This window comes from Seriola aureovittata, chromosome 18 (assembly GCF_021018895.1).
Source record: "Seriola aureovittata isolate HTS-2021-v1 ecotype China chromosome 18, ASM2101889v1, whole genome shotgun sequence".
NCBI classification, from domain to species: domain Eukaryota; kingdom Metazoa; phylum Chordata; class Actinopteri; order Carangiformes; family Carangidae; genus Seriola; species Seriola aureovittata.
Genome location: NC_079381.1, coordinates 3,873,787 through 3,900,858, shown reverse-complemented (window position 1 = coordinate 3,900,858; position 27,072 = coordinate 3,873,787). Strand labels below are relative to the sequence as shown.

Genomic DNA, 27,072 nt, shown 5'->3' with positions numbered 1-27,072 from the left:
TAGCATTAAGAACTGTTTATCTAGCAGTCTAGAAGAAATGCTGCGAGTTCAGCATCAAACCAAGAGCTGTCTCCAGAGGTGGGAAGCAACACTTTTGTTTTGCCTTGGCTATTTGGCTATTGGCTATGACATTGGCTATGTAACAATAGCAAAGCTTAGGAATAGTTTTTTTGGTTTGAAGGAGCTGTCTCACATGGTCAGTTGGTACAAAACACAGATTCCAACCAAGGCTGACCAACCGATAAGCTCTTTCTTTTTCTCTATCCCTTCCAGAAGACATTTGCTTTGCACTTACAGTACATAGTACTTCACGCACCTGCAGCCTTGAGGCACTTGAGTCAGGTTGAACACGGAGTATTCAGGTACTCTCCTTGAGAGTTCTCCTTGATCCATTGTAGCTCGGGCTGAGCCTTTGGACATAAGCTTCTGTCAGATGAATAAGTGTAAATGTGACCATGCAGTCCAGTCTTCTTTCAGACATGTTTCTTGGAAAGAAAAAAAGATAAATATCTGACTTATAAACAGTTTGAAATGTCTGTTGCAAATGATTGTATGACAAGATTATTTATTTTGCACAAAAAAACAACAAGAAACATAAAACATGGATTACAGGTATCATCATCCTAACTTATTTTTAATTTCTTGAAGTGCTTTTATAATGTCGGTTGGGTATTGAATTTGAATTCTTAATTATTAAAATTAAGTACTCGTGAGAATGTTTGTTTTGTTCACTGTTTTTTTGATCAGATACTTAGAGTTTAATAACATTATTAATTTAGGTTTATAGAGCTGCTTGTATGAAGATATTAAACATTGATGCATATAACTTTAGTTTATTTAGTTAAATTAAAACTGAAACAGGGCATTTGTGGGAAAAGTGTTTAACAAAGCAGTTTAAGGAACTGAAAATGTGCAATTGTGGCATTTGGACAAAAACTCAGCATTGTGTATTCCAACAACACTCTGCTCCAACAACAAACTGCGGCTCTCTCTATAGAGGACTCACACTGTCAGATGAACACGTCCTCATTTTTCCACCTGATTTAAAAGTCAGTTATCACCTGGAAAACTGGAGACCAACCTAACTGCTCTGAACATGATCCGTGTGAACGCAGCCTTAAAAGAGTGTCAGACGAAGAGCGGGAGTATCTCAGTCAGAGGTGTGAATGACACCTGATGCTTCCTGCAAAGACAGAAAATCAACCAGCTGCAGCATCAGTTCACCTTTAGAGAGAAAGGATCACTGTCGGGATCACTGTTAAGTCACACCTGGTGACAAATTCACAACAATAGAACAGTGGACATTGGAAAAATGGACCAACTGGACCACGTCGCTGAAAACAGTACTGTGTTAAAAATAAAGACACAAGGAGCTACCTCAGCAGTGTATTCAGGCGCTGGTGAGATAATGAAATACAATCGATGAAGTTGCATTAGAGTAATAGGTCCATGAAATGGAATGTGTTCTTGCAAATATTTTGATTGGCTCTGCTCTTGCTCAGTGGTGAAAATGTGCATGTCAAAGTTCACCAAGGTTCAATCTGAGGTGAAACGTGTGGCAAATTTATTGGAATTAAATGTTACTGTTGTGGTGGTGGTGGTGTGACTGGATGTTTACATGTCGACTAAATACTAGAAAGTATAATGTAACCAGATTCAAGGTATAGTGTTGTGTAAAGAGGGTTGTTTTCCATTCAGCATTTCATTTGATCTGTCATTAAGAGTCATCAACACACATGACCTCATATTTATTGCATCTACTAAATAAAAACTAAAGTAGAAATTCTTCTCTCTCCTCAGGTGTACACGGCGTCCAACCCCAATGGGACGACCACAGGGAAAACCTTTAAGGTTCATCTTCAGCTCTGGGACACAGCTGGACAGGAGAGGTGGGGCTGTGTTTTATTCCCCCTCCCTCGGGCGGCCAATTAACAGGATAATAGTTTGTGTTTATATCAGTCTAGCTTGTCATCCATATGTCACTTGTAATATCTTGGACTGTTCTTTGGCTTTTTATGATTATGATACATCAGGGATTGACAAACCTCTGGCCAAACTGAAGACTTTATTTCAGTGTTCAGAGTTTTTAGCTTTTAATGTCAGCGTTGTTTCTCTACCAGAACCGGGAAACCTTTTTTCCAGACTTCTGATTGGTCAACATGGCTTTATGGTTATGGTTATATCGCCGCCTGACGATTTGATGCTCTCAACAGTGTGTTTTGGTTTTTCATGTGGCAAGAGATGCTTTTGTAAGAGCTGGAAAAACCTGCACGTACCCATGTATATGTGAACAAGTGACGGCTGTTTGCTCCAATTAGAACCAATTACATCTTAGTAAGATGGAGAATGGGGACGTCATTTGCTTACAAAGCAAGCTAGCTACCAACGCTAACATTGGTGATTAAAAAAAAAAAATAGCATTAAGTGTGGATGCAACTGATGAAACTGTTGTTGAAAGTCAGCTTACAGATATAATCTATTTTTAATCAACATATTTCTTTGATTTATGTGTCAAGATAATTTGCTACTAGCATCACCTAGCACCGCTTCCCTGCAGCAGCCCCCCCCCAGCCTGACCACACCTAATGTTATTTCAAGTCTTTCCTCCTATGACCACCAGTTGTTTTGGACTTCCAGTTTCGCGGTAATGTCAAACACACTGTTGGATATAACAAGTGAATCAAATGTAGAACACAGACTCAATTGTTAGATGGCGGAGGAGCTGGCAGGCGAAGCAGGAGCTTGAGGGAAACTGAAGGCCAGTGATGTGGTCAGGTTTTTGGAGTGATGAGCTGAGCGATGACCTCGGCAGGCGCAGAGTTAAACAGGCTGATGGGTAAGCAGAGGGTGCTAAAAAACAAATGTTGGGTCAAACACAAGGAGATGCACTTGGTGTGCACTATACTAAAGTGGCAGAGAGCACTCGGTACCAAACTGACTGTAACAGCTATCTGGTGAAGAGTGGATGAAGAACTGGGGTTTAAGTACTGCTGGGCTGAGAGCTGATGGATGGCAGGTGATCAGGCAATGAAGCAGCTGGGAGGGAGTGAGGAGCGCCACACACACACACACACACACACACACACACAGAGAGAGAGAGACAGATAGGGTGAGGACAGGAGACACAAAGGATAGGAAAAAACCCCACTAGAAACACAAGGAAAAGACAAGAGCTGCCACAAGGAAAAGACTGGAATCATGGCACAGACCATAACAGACGTCAGAAATGAAATTTCTGTGGTTGTCAAGATAGTCTATTTACCCTTTTTCTCTGGTTGTTGGTGGTGGTTTCACAAATGAGCATAGCTCCAGGCTCTTTAGGCAACCCCCACTGTCTTTACATACAGTTCAATACGGGTGCATCAATTTAGAGCTGCAATCAGACACAGTCCACCCACAGTATCCTGTTAAAGTCAATCCACAACCTTCCAGCCAATCAGAACAGAGAATTCTCAGTGGCCTTGGTATAAAATAAACAATAAATAAAATAACTTCCCCTCTCATTGTGAACACAAGTACTGGCGCTCCAACGCTGGATTTTTCTTGAAACTCGGGGCAATATGTTTTTCACCTCAGTCTTTAAGGTTTAAGTTCTTTAACTTCAGTTTTTAAGGCAAAACCAAAAAAGCAATGGAAGATTTTAGGAATGGAAAATCCAATTTTGACAAAGATTATAAAAGGAAATCGAGCATGTATAATCACACTGAACGGTTTGAGGCTGAGTTAACAGATCACTATCTATGATTGTGTGTATGTCTGTCTATGTGCCTCCCTGTCTATGAATACAGTACGTGTCAGTTATATATATATATATATATATATATATATGTGTGTGTGTGTGGTCTTCAATTGGAACTGGGCTTTATCTGTTGAATCTGTTTATAAAGCCCTGATGACTCAGTCCAGGATGACTCAGCATTAGTTACATAATTGTAATTTCATTTATTCAGCTCATTGTAACGTAACAGATTCCGCTTTTCATAGACTGATCTTCACGATTGTTTAATGAAGCGACTGAGGTCATTATTCCACCTGTGTGATCAGTGAGTGTTTGCTGAGGAAACACCCTTGATATCTGTAGCTTAATCCCGATTGTTTGCATATTGTACATTTGCAAATAAAGCTTCATAAGTGATGTTTACACAAAGCTAAGTTCCTCAGTGTCACACCCGAAGCCCAGCATGCCACAGATTAACTGGGGAGTCGTATTACTACCGACCAGAAAATACCTTATTGTACGTTTTCATTTAAGCTTAAACCAACCACTAAACTTCCTGGATTACTGAAATAAAGCAGGTGGAAACGGCTGACAGTGCTTTGTACAGATTCATTAGCTGTGTCCCAGTTCAGGGGCTGCATCCTTCAGAGGACGTGCTCTGTGGCTTGCTGCCATATTATCATCATTACTGTCGCACTGTGAATCTTGGGATAGGTTAGAAAAGCAGGAGGCATTTCTCAGCCACATTTGAAGGAGCTTTTGAAAATGGGACATCTTCACCACGCAGTGTGAAGCAGTCGCGTCTTCATATGCAGCATCTGAAGGATGCAGCCCCCGAATTGGGACACAGCTATTGTTCGAGTCTCTCTGTCTGTCCGTGTTTTGTGCAGTTAAAACCTGAACCATCAGATTTTAGTTCGGCCGCTTTGAGGCAGCGGGAACATTCTGCGAACACAACGTCGACAGGTTTATCAGCTTTAAAATCAATATGGTGAACTTGTTAGCAAACAATTGCTTCATTAAACATCCAGCAGTTGTGGAGTAACATTAGATGCTAAATGCTCCACAACGTTCACCAGCTAACTGTGTCTGTCTGCTGTTTGGTGCTGGGCGAGATAGAGAGATGTTTACTAATTCACCCCAATATGTTCTGAGTTTCCCTGCAGCAGTATCCAGAGGTCATTAGAGAATCTGCAGCTTCAGACACTTAAGCTTTAACAGTTGGTGCTTAAACCAGCTGAGGCTCCCAGCTGTAGTCTTTTCTCAGCTCTTTGCTCTCAAATGGGCAATCTCACACTTGTTTTTAAAACTTCTCATATAATTTGGATATATAACTTAATTAAGTGCTTTAAAACATTTCAAATGTGCAGTGTACTAATATGGCATTGTGTATTTTGTTTTCTTACTTTCTGTGTGCACGTTCCAGGTTCCGCAGCCTGACGACGGCGTTCTTCAGAGACGCCATGGGGTTCCTGCTGATGTTTGATCTCACCAGCCAGCAGAGCTTCCTCAATGTCAGAAACTGGATGAGTATGTTGTTGTCTTCAAATTTTTAAAGCTGCATTGTTTTAGCTTTGAGTCTGTCTTTGGTTTTGCTATCAAAACGTTACATTGCCACAAGCTGTCAAAAACTCTCCGGGGGAGTTAAACAGAAATGAAAGTGAAGTTGTAAGCCTGTAGGACACATGAAGTGCATGAAACAAAACAGAAGTAAGTGACAGTGTTGGCAGTATGTGTTATACATATATATATGTGTGTGTGTGTGCACGTATAACGTATATAAATATAAATGCAAGACTTTTTGTTATTACTCCCATTTTGATGATCTAAGACTTTTTCTATAAACACAAAATATGTACACACACACGCACGCACACACGCACGCACACACACACACACACGCAGATATACTGTGACGAGATCCTGAGATCTGCCGCCATCACCTCATGTTGCAGCATGATGCACTCAATTCCTGGAAGCTAACAACAGCCCAGTTCTCGCACGGCCTGCGTAGTCACCAGATTGAGATCATTGTCATCCATTGAGACGCTCTGGATCTGCGTCGACAGCATGTTCCAATTCCTGCCAACATCCAGCAACTTCACACAGCCAATGGAGAGGAGCGATCCAAAATTCCACGGGCCACAATCAATCAGTCCTGATCAGCTGTTGCACTGCATGAAGCTAATGGTGGTCACACCAGATACTGACTCATTTTCTGATGCATGATACCCCCCCCCCAAAAAAAAATAAAAATAAATAAAATATGCATCTGTTGCCCAAGTCATGTGAAATTTAGTTTAAAATAAAACTGCACATTTTTTTAAAGTGGCCTTTTATTGTGATCAGCCCAGGACACACCTGTGCAGTGATCATGCTGTGTAATCAGTGACTTGATGTGCCACACCTGTGACGTGACAAAGCAGCAGCGCTCACTCAGAAAGAGTTTTAGATCTTTAATTAATGAAGAACAAAAGTGTTGCATATCTCATTTGTTTGCTGTTGTTGTTTATTTGTACTCAACTGCAGGCCAGCTACAGGCCAACGCCTACTGTGAGAACCCAGATATTGTGTTGGTAGGAAACAAAGCAGACCTGGCCGACCAGCGGGAGGTTCAGGAGAAACAGGCCAAGGAGCTGGCAGATAAATACGGGTACGTTTATTTTTCATGTACAGTATTGTAACCAGAGGAATTCAGATTTCTGGACACTGAGAATATTGCATATACTGTGATGCAGTTGTTGCAAGTGTCTGATGTCACACACACACACACACACACACACACACACACACACACACACACACACACACACAAACTGAACGAGCAGATGTTAACTGTAACACAAGCCAGACCATAACACAACATTACAGACAGTACGTGACTCCTGTGCAGCATTTACGTGTCAACAGTTTCTAAACAAAACAACTTCCTGTTAGATGAGTCAAAAATCATTTCCTGGTGCCATTCCAGCCAGCCAAGACCTCAGACTGCTGTTGCCTGGCAACAAAAAACTCCAGGAAGTAAAGATCCAGGATGTAAAACAAACTACATGCTGAACTCTGATGAACTTATATATCAGATATCATTCCATCAATCCATCCATGCATTTAGTTTTTGCCGCTTATCCGGGGTCATGTCAAAGTGGCAGCAGGTCACCAGAACAGGCAGCCAAGCATTTCCAGGCCACACTCACTACACGTTTGGGTTTACCAACTCTATCTGCCAACCCCACAAGACCCATCAACTCCCCATCAACCTTTTCCTTGGTTTATCAATCCATGAGCGCGGTTTCCCACACCCATGTTCTTTTCTTCTACTATATGGTTCCCAGTGGGCTCCATAAACAACTAATGCAACTCGCAATGTCTTAAGTGCTACATGAAGACACCCCTCTTCTATAATGCTTCAAGAACCTCAAGCAAGTCCAGTTTCCTTCATATATCACTTAACAATACTGTGACCTGAATGACAGAGAAAGTTTTCAGACACCTCACCTCAAAAAATAAAGGCATAACCCCCCTCCCAAAAAAAAATTATTAAAAGTTAAAATGGACTCTTTATCTGTTTGAAGTTTCAAGTCTCTACAGAAGGGTTTTATAGACATGGAAATCAATCTAAAAATGGATGGGGTTGTTTTGAAAAAGGTCATGATGCATCGAACTTAAACCATTCTACTGTTATGGACCTTTTTTAAAAAAAAAAAAATGTCTTGTGTTCTGCTGCTCACAGGATCCCGTACTTTGAGACGAGTGCAGCGACAGGAGCAGAGGTGGACAAGGCGGTGATAACACTGCTGGACCTGGTCATGAAGAGGATGGAGCAGTGCGTCGACAAACCGCCCGCCGAGCCCGCCAACGGGAACGGGGCCACAAAGCTCGGTGAAGCACAGCCCAACGAGAAGAAATGTGCATGTTAGATCGAGAGGCGAATCAGGAAAACAACCAGTCAGCGCTCCTCCATTATCTGTCCTTTCTACTCGTCACATTCCCTCTGTCTTTTTGCTTTCCTCCCTCTGTCATCTTTGATTGCATGTTTCTTTGTCTTCTCTTCACTTCCTCCTCTCTAAAACTAGCCTTTAACCACCTTCTCAATTCTTTCTTTTCCTCCCAAACTGTCTGCCTCTCTGGCTACGAAACAACCCTACCCCCCTCTAGTGGATATTCAAGATATCACAGTCTCAGCCTGTCTGCCTCTCATCTCGGTTTAGGAAGTTAAAACAGGAGGGGAGAGTTTCATCACTGTCAAACACATGATGTGCCTCGTTAAAACATGCAGCCTGGGAATTAAGCTCTGCGTGCTCCCACTTTCTCTGCTCACAAGTGGTTTGAATGATTTAAATGGCTCTAAACAGATGTTTAAAACTTTAATTTCAACTCTTTTCATCACTTTGTATCAGGGGAAAGATTTTGCTTCCTGTTTAGGTCGTACAGTCTAATCTGGGCCATAAAGAGTTTAACATCGAGCTGTGTATCTGTATCGATTCCTGAAGCCTTTCCCCCTGGACCAGGCTGAGCAACTGTGTGACAAATGTGTTTTTATTCTTACTTTTTCCCTGTTTCACACTGTGTTCTATGCTGTACCCGTATTTGTCAAAAAAATATAATTTTTCACAACAGTTTTGCGTGGTTCAGTGATGCTAGACGTTTGCTAAAAATGCATCAAATTGTGTTTTGTATAATTAGCTACGGGGTCTTGTAGGAGATCTTCAACATCTGAGGGATAATGGCTGGTGACAGGTGATTAGCAGAGGAGGGTAAAAAGCCCGTGGAGTTTATTTGTGGCATACCCCTCACTGACATGTATTAGCAGCTAATGTAGCTAGCCACAAACTAGTTAACGTAGAGTAGCCTACAGTGCCTGGCAGTGTTAGCAGTGAGGCGGGCTGCATGCTTATATTAAGAAAAGCATCTGAGGAGTATTTTTGGAGTAAAGACACTATATATAGTTTCAGTAACTTTCAAATGGAAACGCATCACATGGGGGAAAAAAACTTTTTGTATCAGTCTTCCCGCCACACAGCCAACATCGTATTATCCACAACAGCTCTGTTTGTTCAAGGTTGTTGTGACTGTTGAGTAATTACTCTCTGTGCCAAGACTTGTAGTTTTCTCTGGAGGAGCACTCATCCATCTTTATATCTGACTTTTGATACCAAAACAATAGCATGTGGAAAATTAAGCTTACATACACTGCTGTTTTCTTTTTTGTCTGTTTGTACAGAATTGCCATATGATTGATTAGATGATTAGAAATAGCATTTTTTTGGATACTTTGGGTAATTTTACATTACATATAACATTAAATTTTTACATATACATGTTGGACACGGCTAACCTCCATGATGGTGTCAGACTTGGCTGATTGCAGGTTTCATATCGTAGGATGAATATGGGTACAGCATGTTACATGTGCAATGGAGGAAAACAGCCTACATTTTATATCATTAAAGACCAGATCATAGACCAGGAGAGACGTATTGTTCCAAATTGATCTACTGCCTTGTCTTTTAAAGCGTTATTCCACTGTGGAAGGACAGACTTAATCTCTGTTGGAGATTGAGGCATGTCAGCTATATTGATTGCTCTGGGGGTCCAGTGTCACCATCACTTACTAACATTTAACTGAAAACTTTAAAGATAGAACCAACTTGGCATTTGAGTCAGTTATACCTGCACTGAAAGGTGAGTGGAGAGGATAATCTTATCTAATCAGAATCCTTTTTTTTTTTATCATGGAAATCATGAAACCTTTCTGAGAACGGATAAAATGCCAAACGTCAGTCAGGTGACGTTAGATCTCCAGGGCAGCTGATTTTATAGTTTGACCTTCTGTTTTAACAGATAATCAGACAAAGTGAAATATCGCTTTAAGGCCCCATACATGACCAATGTTGTTAGAGTATAAACCAATTATTTATATTAAAAGAAATGTAAAACTAGTATCTCTGTTTTCATATTTCACATTTTTTCTCATATCCTTCTCACACTCATTTCTTCTTTTTGATGTTTCATGTCCATCAGGCGCAAATGATCTAAACTGCATTTATATATGTGATATATTTTTTTCATTGCTATTGTGCTCTTATCTAATCCCATAATTACAAATTTAGTAGCATAATGTGTCTCTAACCTGAAGAATATTAACTCCTGAAGAAATACAGTAGAAATAATTTGCTCAACACTTGAAGTGACTGTGGACCGACTTTTTGTCCTGACCGTTGGTGTGCAGAAAACCCAGTGAAATCGTGGCATAGTGAAACTAAATTCCACTTCAGAGTTCAGTGTAAAAGGATGCTGTTGTACCATGATGCTTGAGAACACTGAAAAACATCCATCAGTAGAAGCCATTTAGATGGAAATGACTATAAAAATACAGTTTAAGTGTCATAATCAGCTTCAGTCCTGAGATAATCTCTTTTGTTTTAATTGCATCTAAACAATTTTCCTCTTGTCAAGTAACACCTTGATCTGCCTTACTTCATGAAAAATCTTGAGGTGCACCAGAATCAAGGGAAATTATCTTTTTCCATCATTGCCATTATTGCTTGCCACCTGCTGCCAATTAAACCTCATTTTGTCTTTCAGTTTTTGTCCCAGCTCACAGCTGTTTAGTGTTAAGACAACTGCAGGTTGGTTTTCTAAGCAGTGACGCCAAATGGGTCAACAGTAATGTTAATGGAAAGCTAAAGCATAGAGCTTTGGCTTCACCTCATCACATATATTTTATCTGACAACGAAGCATTTGATTTCTTCAAACTCAAACCTCATTCTGCTTTTCACTCAGAGAGAAAAAAACTGCCGTCACAGTTAAAAAATATATGTTTTTGTATCTGTTCTGTATTTGCCAACAGCTGATCTCAGTGCCATATTAAACACTAATAAGGAGATAGATGGATAGACAGACAGAGCTGGCTCATATTATAACAAAGTCTCCCAGTTATTTAGCAGCATAATAGTGATAATTTTCCCAGAAAATATTGTTGTTTGCACTGTTTCAGCTCATCATTTACATACTTTTTTGTTCAGATCTGTAAATTGTATCTTTTATTATGGTTCTAATGTATGTAATCATAGTGTACAGGTTATATTAGCCCCCTTATATATTTTTTTTCTATACATATTTCTAAACATTTAACACTGCACTTGCTATAGGTTTTGTTTGTTTCCTTTGCTGCAGCTTTCATTCATGAAGCAAGTCCTGTTACAGTAATGCAAGTGATACTTCAATAGAATCATATAATTAAGACTTGGGTGGCTGAAACTGAAGTGGAAAGAGCTGAAAACGGCACCGACATATTATCATTATAAAGTTGTCTTGACTAAGGTGTTGCCTAGTTACACATCAAGCACCTCTATACCAACCCTTGACAAAAATATGTGGCTCTTTACCTGCTAAATGCCCAAGTTTGATGTTACTGACACTGTTGAATGAACTTACCCACCATGCTGTACTGAAAGCAGATTCATGTGGTCATTAAATGATTCAAATTCAGATGTTCCCCCTTTCTTCATCAGCTAGTTGCTAACTTTGTCTGTATGCTGTTTGATGCTGGGCAGGTAGAGTACAGTGGATTTATGTGACCTTGTTTTCTGACAACATCCGCCTGCCGCTGGGTCGATGAGAGACCGAACCAGACAGTAAATATGCAGTAAAACCAAAACGATGAGCTGAAAGAGGCTAAAAAAAAGCCTCATAACATGCTGCATAATTCACTCTGGGTTCACAACGACTGTCACCTTTCAAAATACATGTAGTAATGTCATCCATTATTTCCATGAAAATATTGACTAATGCATCTTTAAAATGTCTCATATGTGTCTTTAAATCTTTTAGTAAGGTTACCGTGTGTTGATTTCATAAAAGCCACTCGTCAGGTTTGTAAGTTGCTTCAGTTTTTTATAAAATGTCCATGTTTTCTTTGTAAAACTTAAGTGAAACAATTAAATTATGAGGTAGAAAGAAGGTTAGTTGCCCATAAATGTCATACAGCCTTACTGATCAAGATGACTGGCGACTAATTTAGAATTAATTCATTTTGCATTGTTAAAACAAATGACACAGCACTCAAATGAATCCTTAAGATATAACCAAGCTCAAATTAAACAAAGCAAGGGGACAAAATCAACTTAAGCATAGACTGTACCAAATTAATAGTTATGATTGGAATTGATTTTCTTATTTGAAATTTTCTCAGTCCAAATTTCCTGGGCAGGTGCCTCCAGATGCATATCTTACATCTTCAACCAATGCCTTTTAATCATGACAATCTCTTGAACCAATTTGCCAGCTTTTATCTTTGACTTCCTTCTTATGTTGCTTCTTACTATCGTTTTTATCAAATTTCATTTGAATTTGTAGAATATGTTTGTCCCTTTTGCTTAAATCTAGTATTCAGTTGTGCCACAGTTGTGTCTTACGTTTACTTCACTGTCTTAAATCATGTTTTAAGAAAGCATCTCTTTCATAAACCTTCTCAGTCTTTAATGTAGTTTTTGAATTCACTTTGAAAGTTTACACTGTTTGAAGAGTCATGTTGTGCCTGTTATTAACTCTTCTGTCTGATCCTCTGTAAAGTTTGTGAGCTACTGAATATTTTAATGCATTATTGATAATAGATAACAAAACAGAGGAAAAAGAGAACAGTAGTCCTTATGTTGTTTTTGTGCTCAATATATCAAAACAACTAATCAATCCAAGTACCTCCAAGAGCTTTTATTTTTGGAAATCCTCTGTGTGTGAATTCTCTCTGATGCCTGCGGTTTGTACACGTTTGTTCAGTTTTCACTGTGTGTATCGATGCCTGTGTGTGTTTGTTGGGTTTGTTGCACTGTTAGCATGTTTGACACCACAAGAATGGAATGACCTGTGATGCGTTTAGTGTTTCTGATGTCAGAGCTGCAAATAAATCTCTGTGTTTGTTTTTACCCTTTGGGTTTTTTCTCTCCAGAGGACTCTGCTTTGTTGTGATGCAGATGGTGACCACTTAGTTTTAAGGAGAAGATTAAAAAAAAAAAGTTTTACTCTTTGATTGTTGAAACCCTCTAGAAGAGTCTAATAGCAGTAACAGCGAGGCGTTTCTGTGTTGGTAAGGTGTTCATGAAGACTCACTGCAACAACCCCACAGAAAAATACAGACACACACACACATACAAATATATAAGAAAATTGCAGATTTGAAGTCACTTTAACTAAATCGAGAATATATCTTTTTCTTAGATAAGTGGTGATATAGCACTATATTTTTTTAAAGATATTAGCCTATGTATATTAAGTAAATGGCAAAAATGTAATGACACTGACAAAGAGTTATTATTGTTCCCACAATTAAACACTAACTAGACCTGTATTAGCAAATGTGTCCATTTTATTTTCAAAATGAAGTATTTTTAAAGTGAAATATAAGTACCTGACTAAACTACAAATAAAGTAGATTTGGTGCTTAATTATTAGTGCCACGGGTGATCCGCTCCGAGGTACTCCTCTACAGCTAGAATAGCTGAGAGGAGTGCCTCGGGGCGGATCTTCTGTTTCGGGTTTATTATTCTTCCGCCAAATTTCGGCGCGTAACTTGTCCCGCAGCTTTGAGAAAACCCCGGTAATATATACATCAAAACGTGCGTCTTGATCCCGCAAGGGGTGCTATGACTTTTGGTTTTAAAATTCCAATTTTTCCCAAAGTTATTCCCAAAAAACTGGGAATAAATAATGCATTAGGAATGCATTGGAATTTTCTTTAGAAACCCACCTTTTTTCTACAAAATTGCACCTTTTTTCTGAGTCACCCAGCTCTCTCATACCTGCACATAGAAATGTGATTCAAACTATAAAACGGAGGAAAACTTCTGCTCTCTCAAAAAGATAGGAACTGTTTTTACATAACATGTAAACTTTTCAAACTGTGAGCACTCAAAGGAGGAGTGCAAATCACTTTTTCTTCAAAGTTAGAGTGAAAGCGTCAGTTGGCTAGAGTGCGTGAAGCAGTAAAAAATAACCTTTATTTTTATTTTTAACTCGAGCTCGCGGCCAAACCGTAAAAAGGAGACCAATAATTCTTTCTGAAAATGTAGACTTAGTTGTTGGGATTCATAAAATGTAACTTTGACAGGCAGGGTCTGCACAAAATTTAAACGGGGGTGCCGAGTCCGGCAGCAATACCTGTCTCACTCTCATTGACACCTAATGTAATTGTCTTTTTTTTTCAAAAGAATCTCTCTCTGTCTCCGCACTGAGCTTACGCACTCATTTTAAGGAATATCTGAATAAAATAGAGACTGTAGAAACTCCATATCGAGAGGAGCCAGCTGAGGTGGTTCGGGCATCTAGTAAGGATGCCTCCTGGACGCCTCCCTGGGGAGGTGTTTCGGGCATGTCCCACCGGGAGGAGACCCCGGGGTCGACCAAGGACACGCTGGAGGGATTATATCTCTCGGCTGGCATTGGAACGCCTCGGGATCCTCCCGGAGGAACTGGTGGAAGTGGCTGGGGAGAGGGCCGTCTGGACCTCTCTGCTGAGGCTGCTGCCCCCGCGACCCGGATCCAGATAAGCGGGAGACGACGAGACGAGAGACTGTAGAAACTTCTGGCTTCAGTGTCTGGCACGGTCTGTTCGGTTTATGAAAAGAAGTAACGGTTTTCTCATAATTTGCAGTTGTTTGAAGTCATGTAGAAGCCAAATTCTGGGCAGATTTTCACATTGCCATGGCAACGGCAGCTCCTGACCTGTGTGCGAGCCTGCGTGCGCCTAGCAACCAGATAACCAACTCTCCAAGCTCTGCTAGCTTTACATTAGCCGCGTGTTAGGTCTTAAATTACATTTAGTTAGGTCTTAAATATGTAAGTCCATTTACTGCTTCCTTCGTTACTTTTTTTTTTGTTTTGTTAAAAGAGTGAATGAAGTTGTGACGGTCTCCGCTGAAACAGAGAAGAGGAGAAGCTACTAGCCCTCTCTCGCTGTCACTTCTAGTCGCGTTGCTCTCCTCCCCAGTAATGTTAAATTTAGCACAGAAAAAAACATAATAGTGGTAATTTAAATAGCGGTTCATGGGATTTATTAACCCTCAGGGGTCCCTCTGTCCTTTTTAGGACATTTTCTTTACTTTTCTTTTTTGATTTGCTGATTATTTTGGCTGTGTTACAGCTGAAGGTATGGATGGAAAAACGTCATAGTATAGTATAAAATTTCACAAAACGTCACAGTATAGTAAGGCATAAAAATGCCAAAAAAAATACATATTATAGTAGAGCATAAAAATGGCAAAAAACGTCATAGTATAGTATGGCATAAAACGTCACAGTATAGTAAGGCATAAATATGGCAAAAAACATCATAGTATAGTCAGGCACAAAACGTCACAGTATAGTAAGGCATAAAAATGCCAAAAAAAATACATATTATAGTAGAGCATAAAAATGGCAAAAAACGTCATAGTATAGTCAGACACAAAACGTCACAGTATAGTAAGGCATAAAAGTGCCAAAAAAATACATATTATAGTAGAGCATTAAAATGGCAAAAAACTTCATAGTATAATCAGGCACAAAACGTCACAGTATAGTAAGGCATAAAAATGCCAAAAAATGTCATAGTATAGTATGGCATAAAATGTCAAAAATACATCATAGTATATTAAGGCATAAATGGTTCTAAAAACGTCATAGTATGGTAAGGAATGAAACGACATAGTATAATAAGGCATTAAAATGCCAAAGAACGTCATAGTATAGTATGTTAAAAAAAATGCCTAAAAACGACATAGTATAGTATGGCATAAAATGTCAAAAATACATCATAGTATATTAAGGCATAAATGGTTCTAAAAACATCATAGTATGGTAAGGAATGAAACGGCATAGTATAATAAGGTATAAAAATGTCAAAAAACTTCTTAGTATAGTATGGTATAAAACTGTCAAAAAATGTCATAGTATAGTATGGCATAAATTGTCAAAAATACATCATAGTATATTAAGGCATAAATGGTTATAAAAACGTCATAGTATGGTAAGGAATGAAACGGCATAGTATAATAAAGCATAAAAATGCCAAAAAACGTCATAGTATAGTATGGTATAAAACTGTCAAAAAATGTCATAGTATAGTATGGCATAAAATGTCAAAAATACATCATAGTATATTAAGGCATAAATGGTTCTAAAAACGTCATAGTATGGTAAGGAATGAAACGGCATAGTATAATAAGTCATGAAAATGCCAAAAAACGTCATAGTCCAGTATGGCATAAAACTGTCAAAAAATGTCATAGTATAGTATGGCATAAAATGTCAAAAATACATCATAGTATATTAAGGCATAAATGGTTCTAAAAACGTCATAGTATGGTAAGGAATGAAACGGCATAGTATAATAAGGCATAAAAATGCCAAAAAACGTCATAGTATAATAAGGCATAAAAATGCCAAAAAACGTCATAGTATAGTATGGCATAAAACTGTCAAAAAATGTCATAGTATAGTATGGCATAAAATGTCAAAAATACATCATAGTATATTAAGGCATAAATGGTTCTAAAAACGTCATAGTATGGTAAGGAATGAAACGACATAGTATAATAAGGCATGAAAATGCCAAAAAACGTCATAGTATAGTATGGCATAAAACTGTCAAAAAATGTCATAGTATAGTATGGCATAAAATGTCAAAAATACATCATAGTATATTAAGGCATAAATGGTTCTAAAAACGTCATAGTATGGTAAGGAATGAAACGGCATAGTATAATAAGGCATAAAAATGCCAAAAAACGTCATAGTATAGTATGGTATAAAACTGTCAAAAAATGTCATAGTATAGTATGGCATAAAACTATCAAAAAATGTCATAGTATAGTATGGCATAAAATGTCAAAAATACATCATAGTATATTAAGGCATAAATGGTTCTAAAAACGTCATAGTATGGTAAGGAATGAAACGGCATAGTATAATAAGTCATGAAAATGCCAAAAAACGTCATAGTCCAGTATGGCATAAAACTGTCAAAAAATGTCATAGTATAGTATGGCATAAAATGTCAAAAATACATCATAGTATATTAAGGCATAAATGGTTCTAAAAACGTCATAGTATGGTAAGGAATGAAACGGCATAGTATAATAAAGCATAAAAATGCCAAAAAACGTCATAGTATAGTATGGCATAAAACTGTCAAAAAATGTCATAGTATAGTATGGCATAAAATGTCAAAAATACATCATAGTATATTAAGGCATAAATGGTTCTAAAAACGTCATAGTATGGTAAGGAATGAAACGACATAGTGTAATAAGGCATGAAAATGCCAAAAAACGTCATAGTATAGTATGGCATAAAACTGTCAAAAAATGTCATAGTATAGTATGGCATAAAATGTCAAAAATACATCATAGTATATTAAGGCATAAATGGTTCTAAAAACGTCATAGTATGGTAAGGAATGAAACGGCATAGTATAATAAGGCATGAAAATGCCAAAAAACGTCATAGTCAAGTATGGCATAAAACTGTCAAAAAATGTCATAGTATAGTATGGCATAAAATGTCAAAAATACATCATAGTATATTAAGGCATAAATGGTTATAAAAACGTCATAGTATAGTATGGTAAGGAATGAAACGGCATAGTATAATAAGGCATAAAAATGCCAAAAAACGTCATAGTATAGTATGGCATAAAACTGTCAAAAAATGTCATAGTATAGTATGGCATAAAATGTCAAAAATACATCATAGTATATTAAGGCATAAATGGTTTTAAAAACGTCATAGTATGGTAAGGAATGAAACGGCATGGTATAATAAGGCATAAAAATGCAAAAAAACGTCATAGTATAGTATGGCATAAAACTGTCAAAAAATGTCAAAAAATGTCATAGTATAGTATGGCATAAAATGTCAAAAATACATCATAGTATATTAAGGCATAAATGGTTATAAAAACGTCATAGTGTGGTAAGGAATGAAACGGCATAGTATAATAAGGCATGAAAATGCCAAAAAACGTCATAGTATAGTATGGCATAAAACTGTCAAAAAATGTCAAAAAATGTCATAGTATAGTATGGCATAAAATGTCAAAAATACATCATAGTATATTAAGGCATAAATGGTTATAAAAACGTCATAGTATGGTAAGGAATGAAACGGCATGGTATAATAAGGCATAAAAATGCAAAAAAACGTCATAGTATAGTATGGCATAAAACTGTCAAAAAATGTCATAGTATAGTATGGCATAAAATGTCAAAAATAAATCATATTATATTAAGGCATAAATTGTTCTAAAAACGTCATAGTATGGTAAGGAATGAAACGTCATAGTATAATAGGGCATGAAAATGCCAAAAAACGTCATAGTATAGTATGTTAAAAAAAATGCCTAAAAACGACATAGTATAGTATGGCATAAAATGTCAAAAATACATCTTAGTATATTAAGGCATAAATGGTTCTAAAAACGTCATAGTATGGTAAGGAATGAAACGGCATAGTATAATAAGTCATGAAAATGCCAAAAAACGTCATAGTCAAGTATGGCATAAAACTGTCAAAAAATGTCATACTATAGTATGGCATAAAATGTCAAAAATACATCATAGTATATTAAGGCATAAATGGTTATAAAAACGTCATAGTATGGTAAGGAATGAAACGGCATAGTATAATAAGGCATGAAAATGCCAAAAAACGTCATAGTATAGTATGTTATAAAAAATGCCTAAAAACGACATAGTATAGTATGGCATAAAATGTCAAAAATACATCATAGTATATTAAGGCATAAATGGTTATAAAAACGTCATAGTATGGTAAGGAATGAAACGCCATAGTATAATAAGGCATAAAAATGCCAAAAAACGTCATAGTATAGTATGGCATAAAATGTCAAAAAATGTCATAGTATAGTATGGCATAAAATGTCAAAAATAAATCATAGTATATTAAGGCATAAATGGTTCTAAAAACGTCATAGTATGGTAAGGAATGAAACGGCATAGTATAATAGGGCATGAAAATGCCAAAAAACGTCATAGTATAGTATGGCATAAAACTGTCAAAAAATGTCATAGTATAGTATGGCATAAAATGTCAAAAATAAATCATAGTATATTAAGGCATAAATGGTTCTAAAAACGTCATAGTATGGTAAGGAATGAAACGGCATAGTATAATAGGGCATGAAAATGCCAAAAAACGTCATAGTATAGTATGGCATAAAACTGTCAAAAAATGTCATAGTATAGTATGGCATAAAATGTCAAAAATACATCATAGTATATTAAGGCATAAATGGTTCTAAAAACGTCATAGTATGGTAAGGAATGAAACGACATAGTATAATAAGGCATTAAAATGCCAAAGAACGTCATAGTATAGTATGGCATAAAACTGTCAAAAAATGTCATAGTATAGTATGGCATAAATTGTCAAAAATACATCATAGTATATTAAGGCATAAATGGTTCTAAAAACGTCATAGTATGGTAAGGAATGAAATGGCATAGTATAATAAGGCATAAAAATGCCAAAAAACGTCATAGTATAGTATGGTATAAAACTGTCAAAAATACATCATAGTATATTAAGGCATAAATGGTTCTAAAAACGTCATAGTATGGTAAGGAATGAAACGGCATAGTATAATAAAGCATAAAAATGCCAAAAAACGTCATAGTATAGTATGGCATAAAACTGTCAAAAAATGTCATAGTATAGTATGGCATAAAATGTCAAAAATACATCATAGTATATTAAGGCATAAATGGTTCTAAAAACGTCATAGTATGGTAAGGAATGAAACGGCATAGTATAATAATGCATAAAAATGCCAAAAAACGTCTTAGTATAGTATGGTATAAAACTGTCAAAAAATGTCATAGTATAGTATGGCATAAATTGTCAAAAATACATCATAGTATATTAAGGCATAAATGGTTCTAAAAACGTCATAGTATAATAAGGCATGAAAATGCAAAAAAACGTCATAGTATAATAAGGCATGAAAATGCCAAAAAACGTCATAGTCCAGTATGGCATAAAACTGTCAAAAAATGTCATAGTATAGTATGGCATAAAATGTCAAAAATACATCATAGTATATTAAGGCATAAATGGTTATAAAAACGTCATAGTATGGTAAGGAATGAAACGGCATAGTATAATAAGGCATAAAAATGCCAAAAAACGTCATAGTATAGTATGGCATAAAACTGTCAAAAAATGTCATAGTATAGTATGGCATAAAATGTCAAAAATACATCATAGTGGGGCGTCGTGTAGCGTAGTGGTTTAAGCAGGCGCCCCATGTGTAGAGGCTACAGTCCTCGCTGCAGTCGGCCCCGGTTCGAATCCCGCGTCGGACGGCATTTCGCTGCATGTCATTCCCCCTCTCTCTGCCTCCCTTTCTGTCACTCTCCACTGTGGTGTCCAATAAAGGCATAAAAGCCCCAAAAAATATACTTTATAAAAAAAAAAAAAATACATCATAGTATATTAAGGCATAAATGGTTCTAAAAACGTCATAGTATGGTAAGGAATGAAACGGCATAGTATAATAAGGCATGAAAATGCCAAAAAACGTCATAGTATAGTATGGCATAAAACTGTCAAAAAATGTCATAGTATAGTATGGCATAAAATGTCAAAAATACATCATAGTATATTAAGGCATAAATGGTTCTAAAAACGTCATAGTATGGTAAGGAATGAAACGGCATAGTATAATAAGGCATAAAAATGCCAAAAAACGTCTTAGTATAGTATGGTATAAAACTGTCAAAAAATGTCATAGTATAGTATGGGATAAAATGTCAAAAATACATCTTGGTATATTAAGGCACAAATGGTCATAAAAACGTCATAGTATGGTAAGGAATGAAATGGCATAGTATAATAAGGCATAAAAATGCCAAAAAACGTCATAGTATAGTATGGTATAAAACTGTCAAAAATACATCATAGTATATTAAGGCATAAATGGTTCTAAAAACGTCACAGTATGGTAAGGAATGAAACGGCATAGTATAATAAAGCATAAAAATGCCAAAAAACGTCATAGTATAGTATGGCATAAAACTGTCAAAAAATGTCATAGTATAGTATGGCATAAAATGTCAAAAATACATCATAGTATATTAAGGCATAAATGGTTCTAAAAACGTCATAGTATGGTAAGGAATGAAACGGCATAGTATAATAATGCATAAAAATGCCAAAAAACGTCATAGTATAGTATGGTATAAAACTGTCAAAAAATGTCATAGTATAGTATGGCATAAAATGTCAAAAATACATCATAGTATATTAAGGCATAAATGGTTCTAAAAACGTCATAGTATGGTAAGGAATGAAACGGCATAGTATAATAAGGCATAAAAATGCCAAAAAACGTCATAGTATAGTATGGTATAAAACTGTCAAAAAATGTCATGTCCAGTATGGCATAAAACTGTCAAAAAATGTCATAGTATAGTATGGCATAAAATGTCAAAAATACATCATAGTATATTAAGGCATAAATGGTCATAAAAACGTCATAGTATGGTAAGGAATGAAACGGCATAGTATAATAAGGCATAAAAATGCCAAAAAACGTCATAGTATAGTATGGTATAAAACTGTCAAAAAATGTCATAGTATAGTATGGCATAAAATGTCAAAAATACATCATAGTATATTAAGGCATAAATGGTTCTAAAAACGTCATAGTATGGTAAGGAATGAAACGGCATAGTATAATAAAGCATAAAAATGCCAAAAAACGTCATAGTATAGTATGGTATAAAACTGTCAAAAAATGTCATAGTATAGTATGGCATAAAATGTCAAAAATACACCATAGTATATTAAGGCATAAATGGTTCTAAAAACGTCATAGTATGGTAAGGAATGAAACGGCATAGTATAATAAGTCATTAAAATGCCAAAAAACGTCATAGTCCAGTATGGCATAAAACTGTCAAAAAATGTCATAGTATAGTATGGCATAAAATGTCAAAAATACATCATAGTATATTAAGGCATAAATGGTTCTAAAAACGTCATAGTATGGTAAGGAATGAAACGGCATAGTATAATAAGGCATAAAAATGCCAAAAAACGTCATAGTATAGTATGGCATAAAACTGTCAAAAAATGTCATAGTATAGTATGGCATAAAATGTCAAAAATACATCATAGTATATTAAGGCATAAATGGTTCTAAAAACGTCATAGTATGGTAAGGAATGAAACGACATAGTATAATAAGGCATAAAAATGCCAAAAAACGTCATAGTATAGTATGGCATAAAACTGTCAAAAAATGTCATAGTATAGTATGGCATAAAATGTCAAAAATACATCATAGTATATTAAGGCATAAATGGTTATAAAAACGTCATAGTATGGTAAGGAATGAAACGACATAGTATAATAAGGCATAAAAATGCCAAAAAACGTCATAGTATAGTATGGTATAAAACTGTCAAAAAATGTCATAGTATAGTATGGCATAAAATGTCAACAATACATCATAGTATATTAAGGCATAAATGGTTCTAAAAACGTCATAGTATGGTAAGGAATGAAACGGCATAGTATAATAAGGCATAAAAATGCCAAAAAACGTCTTAGTATAGTATGGTATAAAACTGTCAAAAAATGTCATAGTATAGTATGGCATAAAATGTCAAAAATACATCATAGTATATTAAGGCATAAATGGTCATAAAAACGTCATAGTATGGTAAGGAATGAAACGGCATAGTATAATAAGGCATAAAAATGCCAAAAAACGTCATAGTATAGTATGGCATAAAACTGTCAAAAAATGTCATAGTCCAGTATGGCATAAAACTGTCAAAAAATGTCATAGTATAGTATGGCATAAAATGTCAAAAATACATCATAGTATATTAAGGCATAAATGGTTATAAAAACGTCATAGTATGGTAAGGAATGAAACGGCATAGTATAATAAGGCATAAAAATGCCAAAAAACGTCATAGTATAGTATGGCATAAAACTGTCAAAAAATGTCATAGTATAGTATGGCATAAAATGTCAAAAATACATCATAGTATATTAAGGCATAAATGGTTATAAAAACGTCATAGTATGGTAAGGAATGAAACGACATAGTATAATAAGGCATGAAAATGCCAAAAAACGTCATAGTATAGTATGGCATAAAACTGTCAAAAAATGTCATAGTATAGTATGGCATAAAATGTCAAAAATACATCATAGTATATTAAGGCATAAATGGTTATAAAAACGTCATAGTATGGTAAGGAATGAAACGACATAGTATAATAAGGCATGAAAATGCCAAAAAACGTCATAGTATAGTATGGCATAAAACTGTCAAAAAATGTCATAGTATAGTATGGCATAAAATGTCAACAATACATCATAGTATATTAAGGCATAAATGGTTCTAAAAACGTCATAGTATGGTAAGGAATGAAACGGCATAGTATAATAAGGCATAAAAATGCCAAAAAACGTCTTAGTATAGTATGGTATAAAACTGTCAAAAGATGTCATAGTATAGTATGGGATAAAATGTCAAAAATACATCTTGGTATATTAAGGCACAAATGGTCATAAAAACGTCATAGTATGGTAAGGAATGAAATGGCATAGTATAATAAGGCATAAAAATGCCAAAAAACGTCATAGTATAGTATGGCATAAAACTGTCAAAAAATGTCATAGTCCAGTATGGCATAAAACTGTCAAAAAATGTCATAGTATAGTATGGCATAAAATGTCAAAAATACATCATAGATATTAAGGCATAAATGGTTATAAAAACATCATAGTATGGTAAGGAATGAAACGGCATAGTATAATAAGGCATAAAAATGCCAAAAAACGTCATAGTATAGTATGGCATAAAACTGTCAAAAAATGTCATAGTATAGTATGGCATAAAATGTCAAAAATACATCATAGTATATTAAGGCATAAATGGTTATAAAAACGTCATAGTATGGTAAGGAATGAAACGACATAGTATAATAAGGCATGAAAATGCCAAAAAACGTCATAGTATAGTATGGCATAAAACTGTCAAAAAATGTCATAGTATAGTATGGCATAAAATGTCAAAAATACATCATAGTATATTAAGGCATAAATGGTTCTAAAAACGTCATAGTATGGTAAGGAATGAAACGGCATAGTATAATAAGGCATAAAAATGCCAAAAAACGTCTTAGTATAGTATGGTATAAAACTGTTAAAAAATGTCATAGTATAGTATGGCATAAATTGTCAAAAATACATCATAGTATATTAAGGCATAAATGGTTCTAAAAACGTCATAGTATGGTAAGGAATGAAACGGCATAGTATAATAAGGCATGAAAATGCCAAAAAACGTCATAGTCCAGTATGGCATAAAACTGTCAAAAAATTTCATAGTATAGTATGGCATAAAATGTCAAAAATACATCATAGTATATTAAGGCATAAATGGTTCTAAAAACGTCATAGTATGGTAAGGAATGAAACGGCACAGTATAATAAGGCATAAAATGTCAAAAAATGCCAAAAAACGTCATAGTATAGTATGTTATAAAAATGCCTAAAAACGTCATAGTATAGTATGGCATAAAATGTCAAAAAATGTCATAGTATAGTATGGCATAAAATGTCAAAAATACATCATAGTATATTAAGGTATAAATGGTTCTAAAAACGTCATAGTATGGTAAGGAATGAAACGGCATAGTATAATAAGGCATAAAAATGCCAAAAAACGTCATAGTATAGTATGTTATAAAACTGTCAAAAAATGTCATAGTATAGTATGGCATAAAACTGTCAAAAAATGTCATAGTATAGTATGGCATAAAATGTCAAAAATACATCATAGTATATTAAGGCATAAATGGTTATAAAAACGTCATAGTATGGTAAGGAATGAAACGGCATAGTATAATAAGGCATGAAAATGCCAAAAAACGTCATAGTCCAGTATGGCATAAAACTGTCAAAAAATGTCATAGTATAGTATGGCATAAAATGTCAAAAATAAATCTTAGTATATTAAGGCACAAATGGTTCTAAAAACGTCATAGTATGGTAAGGAATGAAACGGCACAGTATAATAAGGCATAAAAATGCCAAAAAACGTCATATTATAGTATGGCATAAAACTGTCAAAAAATGTCATAGTATAGTATGGCATAAAATGTCAAAAAATGTCATAGTATAGTATGGCATAAAATGTCAAAAATACATCATAGTATATTAAGGCATAAATGGTTATAAAAACGTCATAGTATGGTAAGGAATGAAACAGTATAGTATAATAAGGCATAAAAATGCCAAAAATGGTCATAGTAGAGTATGGCATAAAACTGTAAAAAATGTCATAGTATAGTATGGCATAAAATGTCAAAAATACATCATAGTATATTAAGGCATAAATGGTTCTAAAAACGTCATAGTATGGTAAGGAATGAAACGGCATAGTATAATAAGTCATGAAAATGCCAAAAAACGTCATAGTCCAGTATGGCATAAAACTGTCAAAAAATGTCATAGTATAGTATGGCATAAAATGTCAAAAATACATCATAGTATATTAAGGCATAAATGGTTCTAAAAACGTCATAGTATGGTAAGGAATGAAACGGCATAGTATAATAAGGCATAAAAATGCCAAAAAACGTCTTAGTATAGTATGGTATAAAACTGTCAAAAAATGTCATAGTATAGTATGGCATAAAATGTCAAAAATACATCATAGTATATTAAGGCATAAATGGTTCTAAAAACGTCATAGTATGGTAAGGAATGAAACGGCATAGTATAATAAGGCATAAAAATGCCAAAAGACGTCATAGTATAGTATGTTATAAAAATGCCTAAAAACGTCATAGTATAGTATGGCATAAAATGTCAAAAATACATCATCGTATATTAAGCCATAAATGGTTCTAAAAACGTCATAGTATGGTAAGGAATGAAACGGCATAGTATAATAAGGCATAAAAATGCCAAAAAACGTCATAGTATAGTATGGCATAAAACTGTCAAAAAATGTCATAGTATAGTATGGCATAAAATGTCAAAAAATGTCATAGTATAGTATGGCATAAAATGTCAAAAATACATCATAGTATATAAGGCATAAATGGTTATAAAAACGTCATAGTATGGTAAGGAATGAAACAGCATAGTATAATAAGGCATAAAAATGCCAAAAAACGTCATAGTAGAGTATGGCATAAAACTGTAAAAAATGTCATAGTATAGTATGGCATAAAATTTCAAAAATACATCATAGTATATTAAGGCATAAATGGTTATAAAAACGTCATAGTATGGTACGGAATGAAACGGCATAGTATAATAAGGCATAAAAATGCCAAAAAAAAAACATATTAGAGTAGAGCATAAAATTTCAAAAAACGTCATAGTATATTAAGTCATAAAAATGGCAAAAAACGTCATAGTATACTCAGGCACAAAACGTCACAGTATAGTAAGGCATAAAAATGCCAAAAAAATATATATTAGAGTAGAGCATAAAAATGGCAAAAAACGTCATAGTATAGTATGGCATAAAATTTCAAAAAACGTCATAGTATATTAAGTCATAAAAATGGCACAAAACGTCATAGTATAGTAAGGCATAAAAATGGCAAACAACATAGTATAGTATGGCATAAAATTTAAAAAAATGTCACAGTATAATAACGCATAAAAATGTCAAAAAATGTCATAGTATTGTATGGTATAAAATTTCAAAAAAACATCATAGTACAGTAAGGCATAAAATTTCAAAAAACGTCATAGTATAGTATGGCATAAAACGTCACAGTATAGTAAGGCATAAAAATGGCAAAAAACGTCATAGTATTGTCAGGCACAAAACGTCATAGTATAGTAAGGCATAAAAATGGCAAAAAACATCATAGTATAGTATGGCATAAAATTTCAAAAAACGTCATAGTATATTAAGTCATAAAAATGGCAAAAAACATCATAGTATAATAAGGCATAAAAATGGCAAAAAACATCATAGTATAGTATGGCATAAAATTTAAAAAAATGTCACAGTATAATAACGCATAAAAATGTCAAAAAATGTCATAGTATTGTATGGTATAAAATTTCAAAAAAACATCATAGTATAGTAAGGCATAAAAATGGCAAAAAACGTCATAGTATAGTATGGCATAAAATTTCAAAAAACGTCATAGTATAGTATGGCATAAAACGTCACAGTATAGTAAGGCATAAAAATGGCAAAAAACGTCATAGTATAGTAAGGCATAAAAATGGCAAAAAACATCATAGTATAATAAGGCATAAAAATGGCAAAAAACATCATAGTATAGTATGGCATAAAACTGTC

The 27,072-nt window shown here is 35.0% G+C and overlaps 1 protein-coding gene across 3 annotated transcripts in view; it reads left to right on the top strand.

Moving 5' to 3' along the window:
- The window catches only part of rab27b (RAB27B, member RAS oncogene family), a 65,506-nt gene extending 52,863 nt beyond the window's left edge, over positions 1-12,643 (top strand). For all 3 annotated transcript variants that reach the window (XM_056403451.1, XM_056403453.1, XM_056403452.1), the window contains 4 exons: positions 1,801-1,889; positions 5,145-5,248; positions 6,248-6,371; positions 7,449-12,643. In XM_056403451.1, coding sequence (XP_056259426.1) covers positions 1,801-1,889; positions 5,145-5,248; positions 6,248-6,371; positions 7,449-7,635 — 504 coding nt within the window. In that variant the 3' untranslated portion in view covers positions 7,636-12,643. The remainder of the gene's footprint in view (positions 1-1,800; positions 1,890-5,144; positions 5,249-6,247; positions 6,372-7,448) is intronic.
- Positions 12,644-27,072: the final 14,429 nt, after the last annotated feature.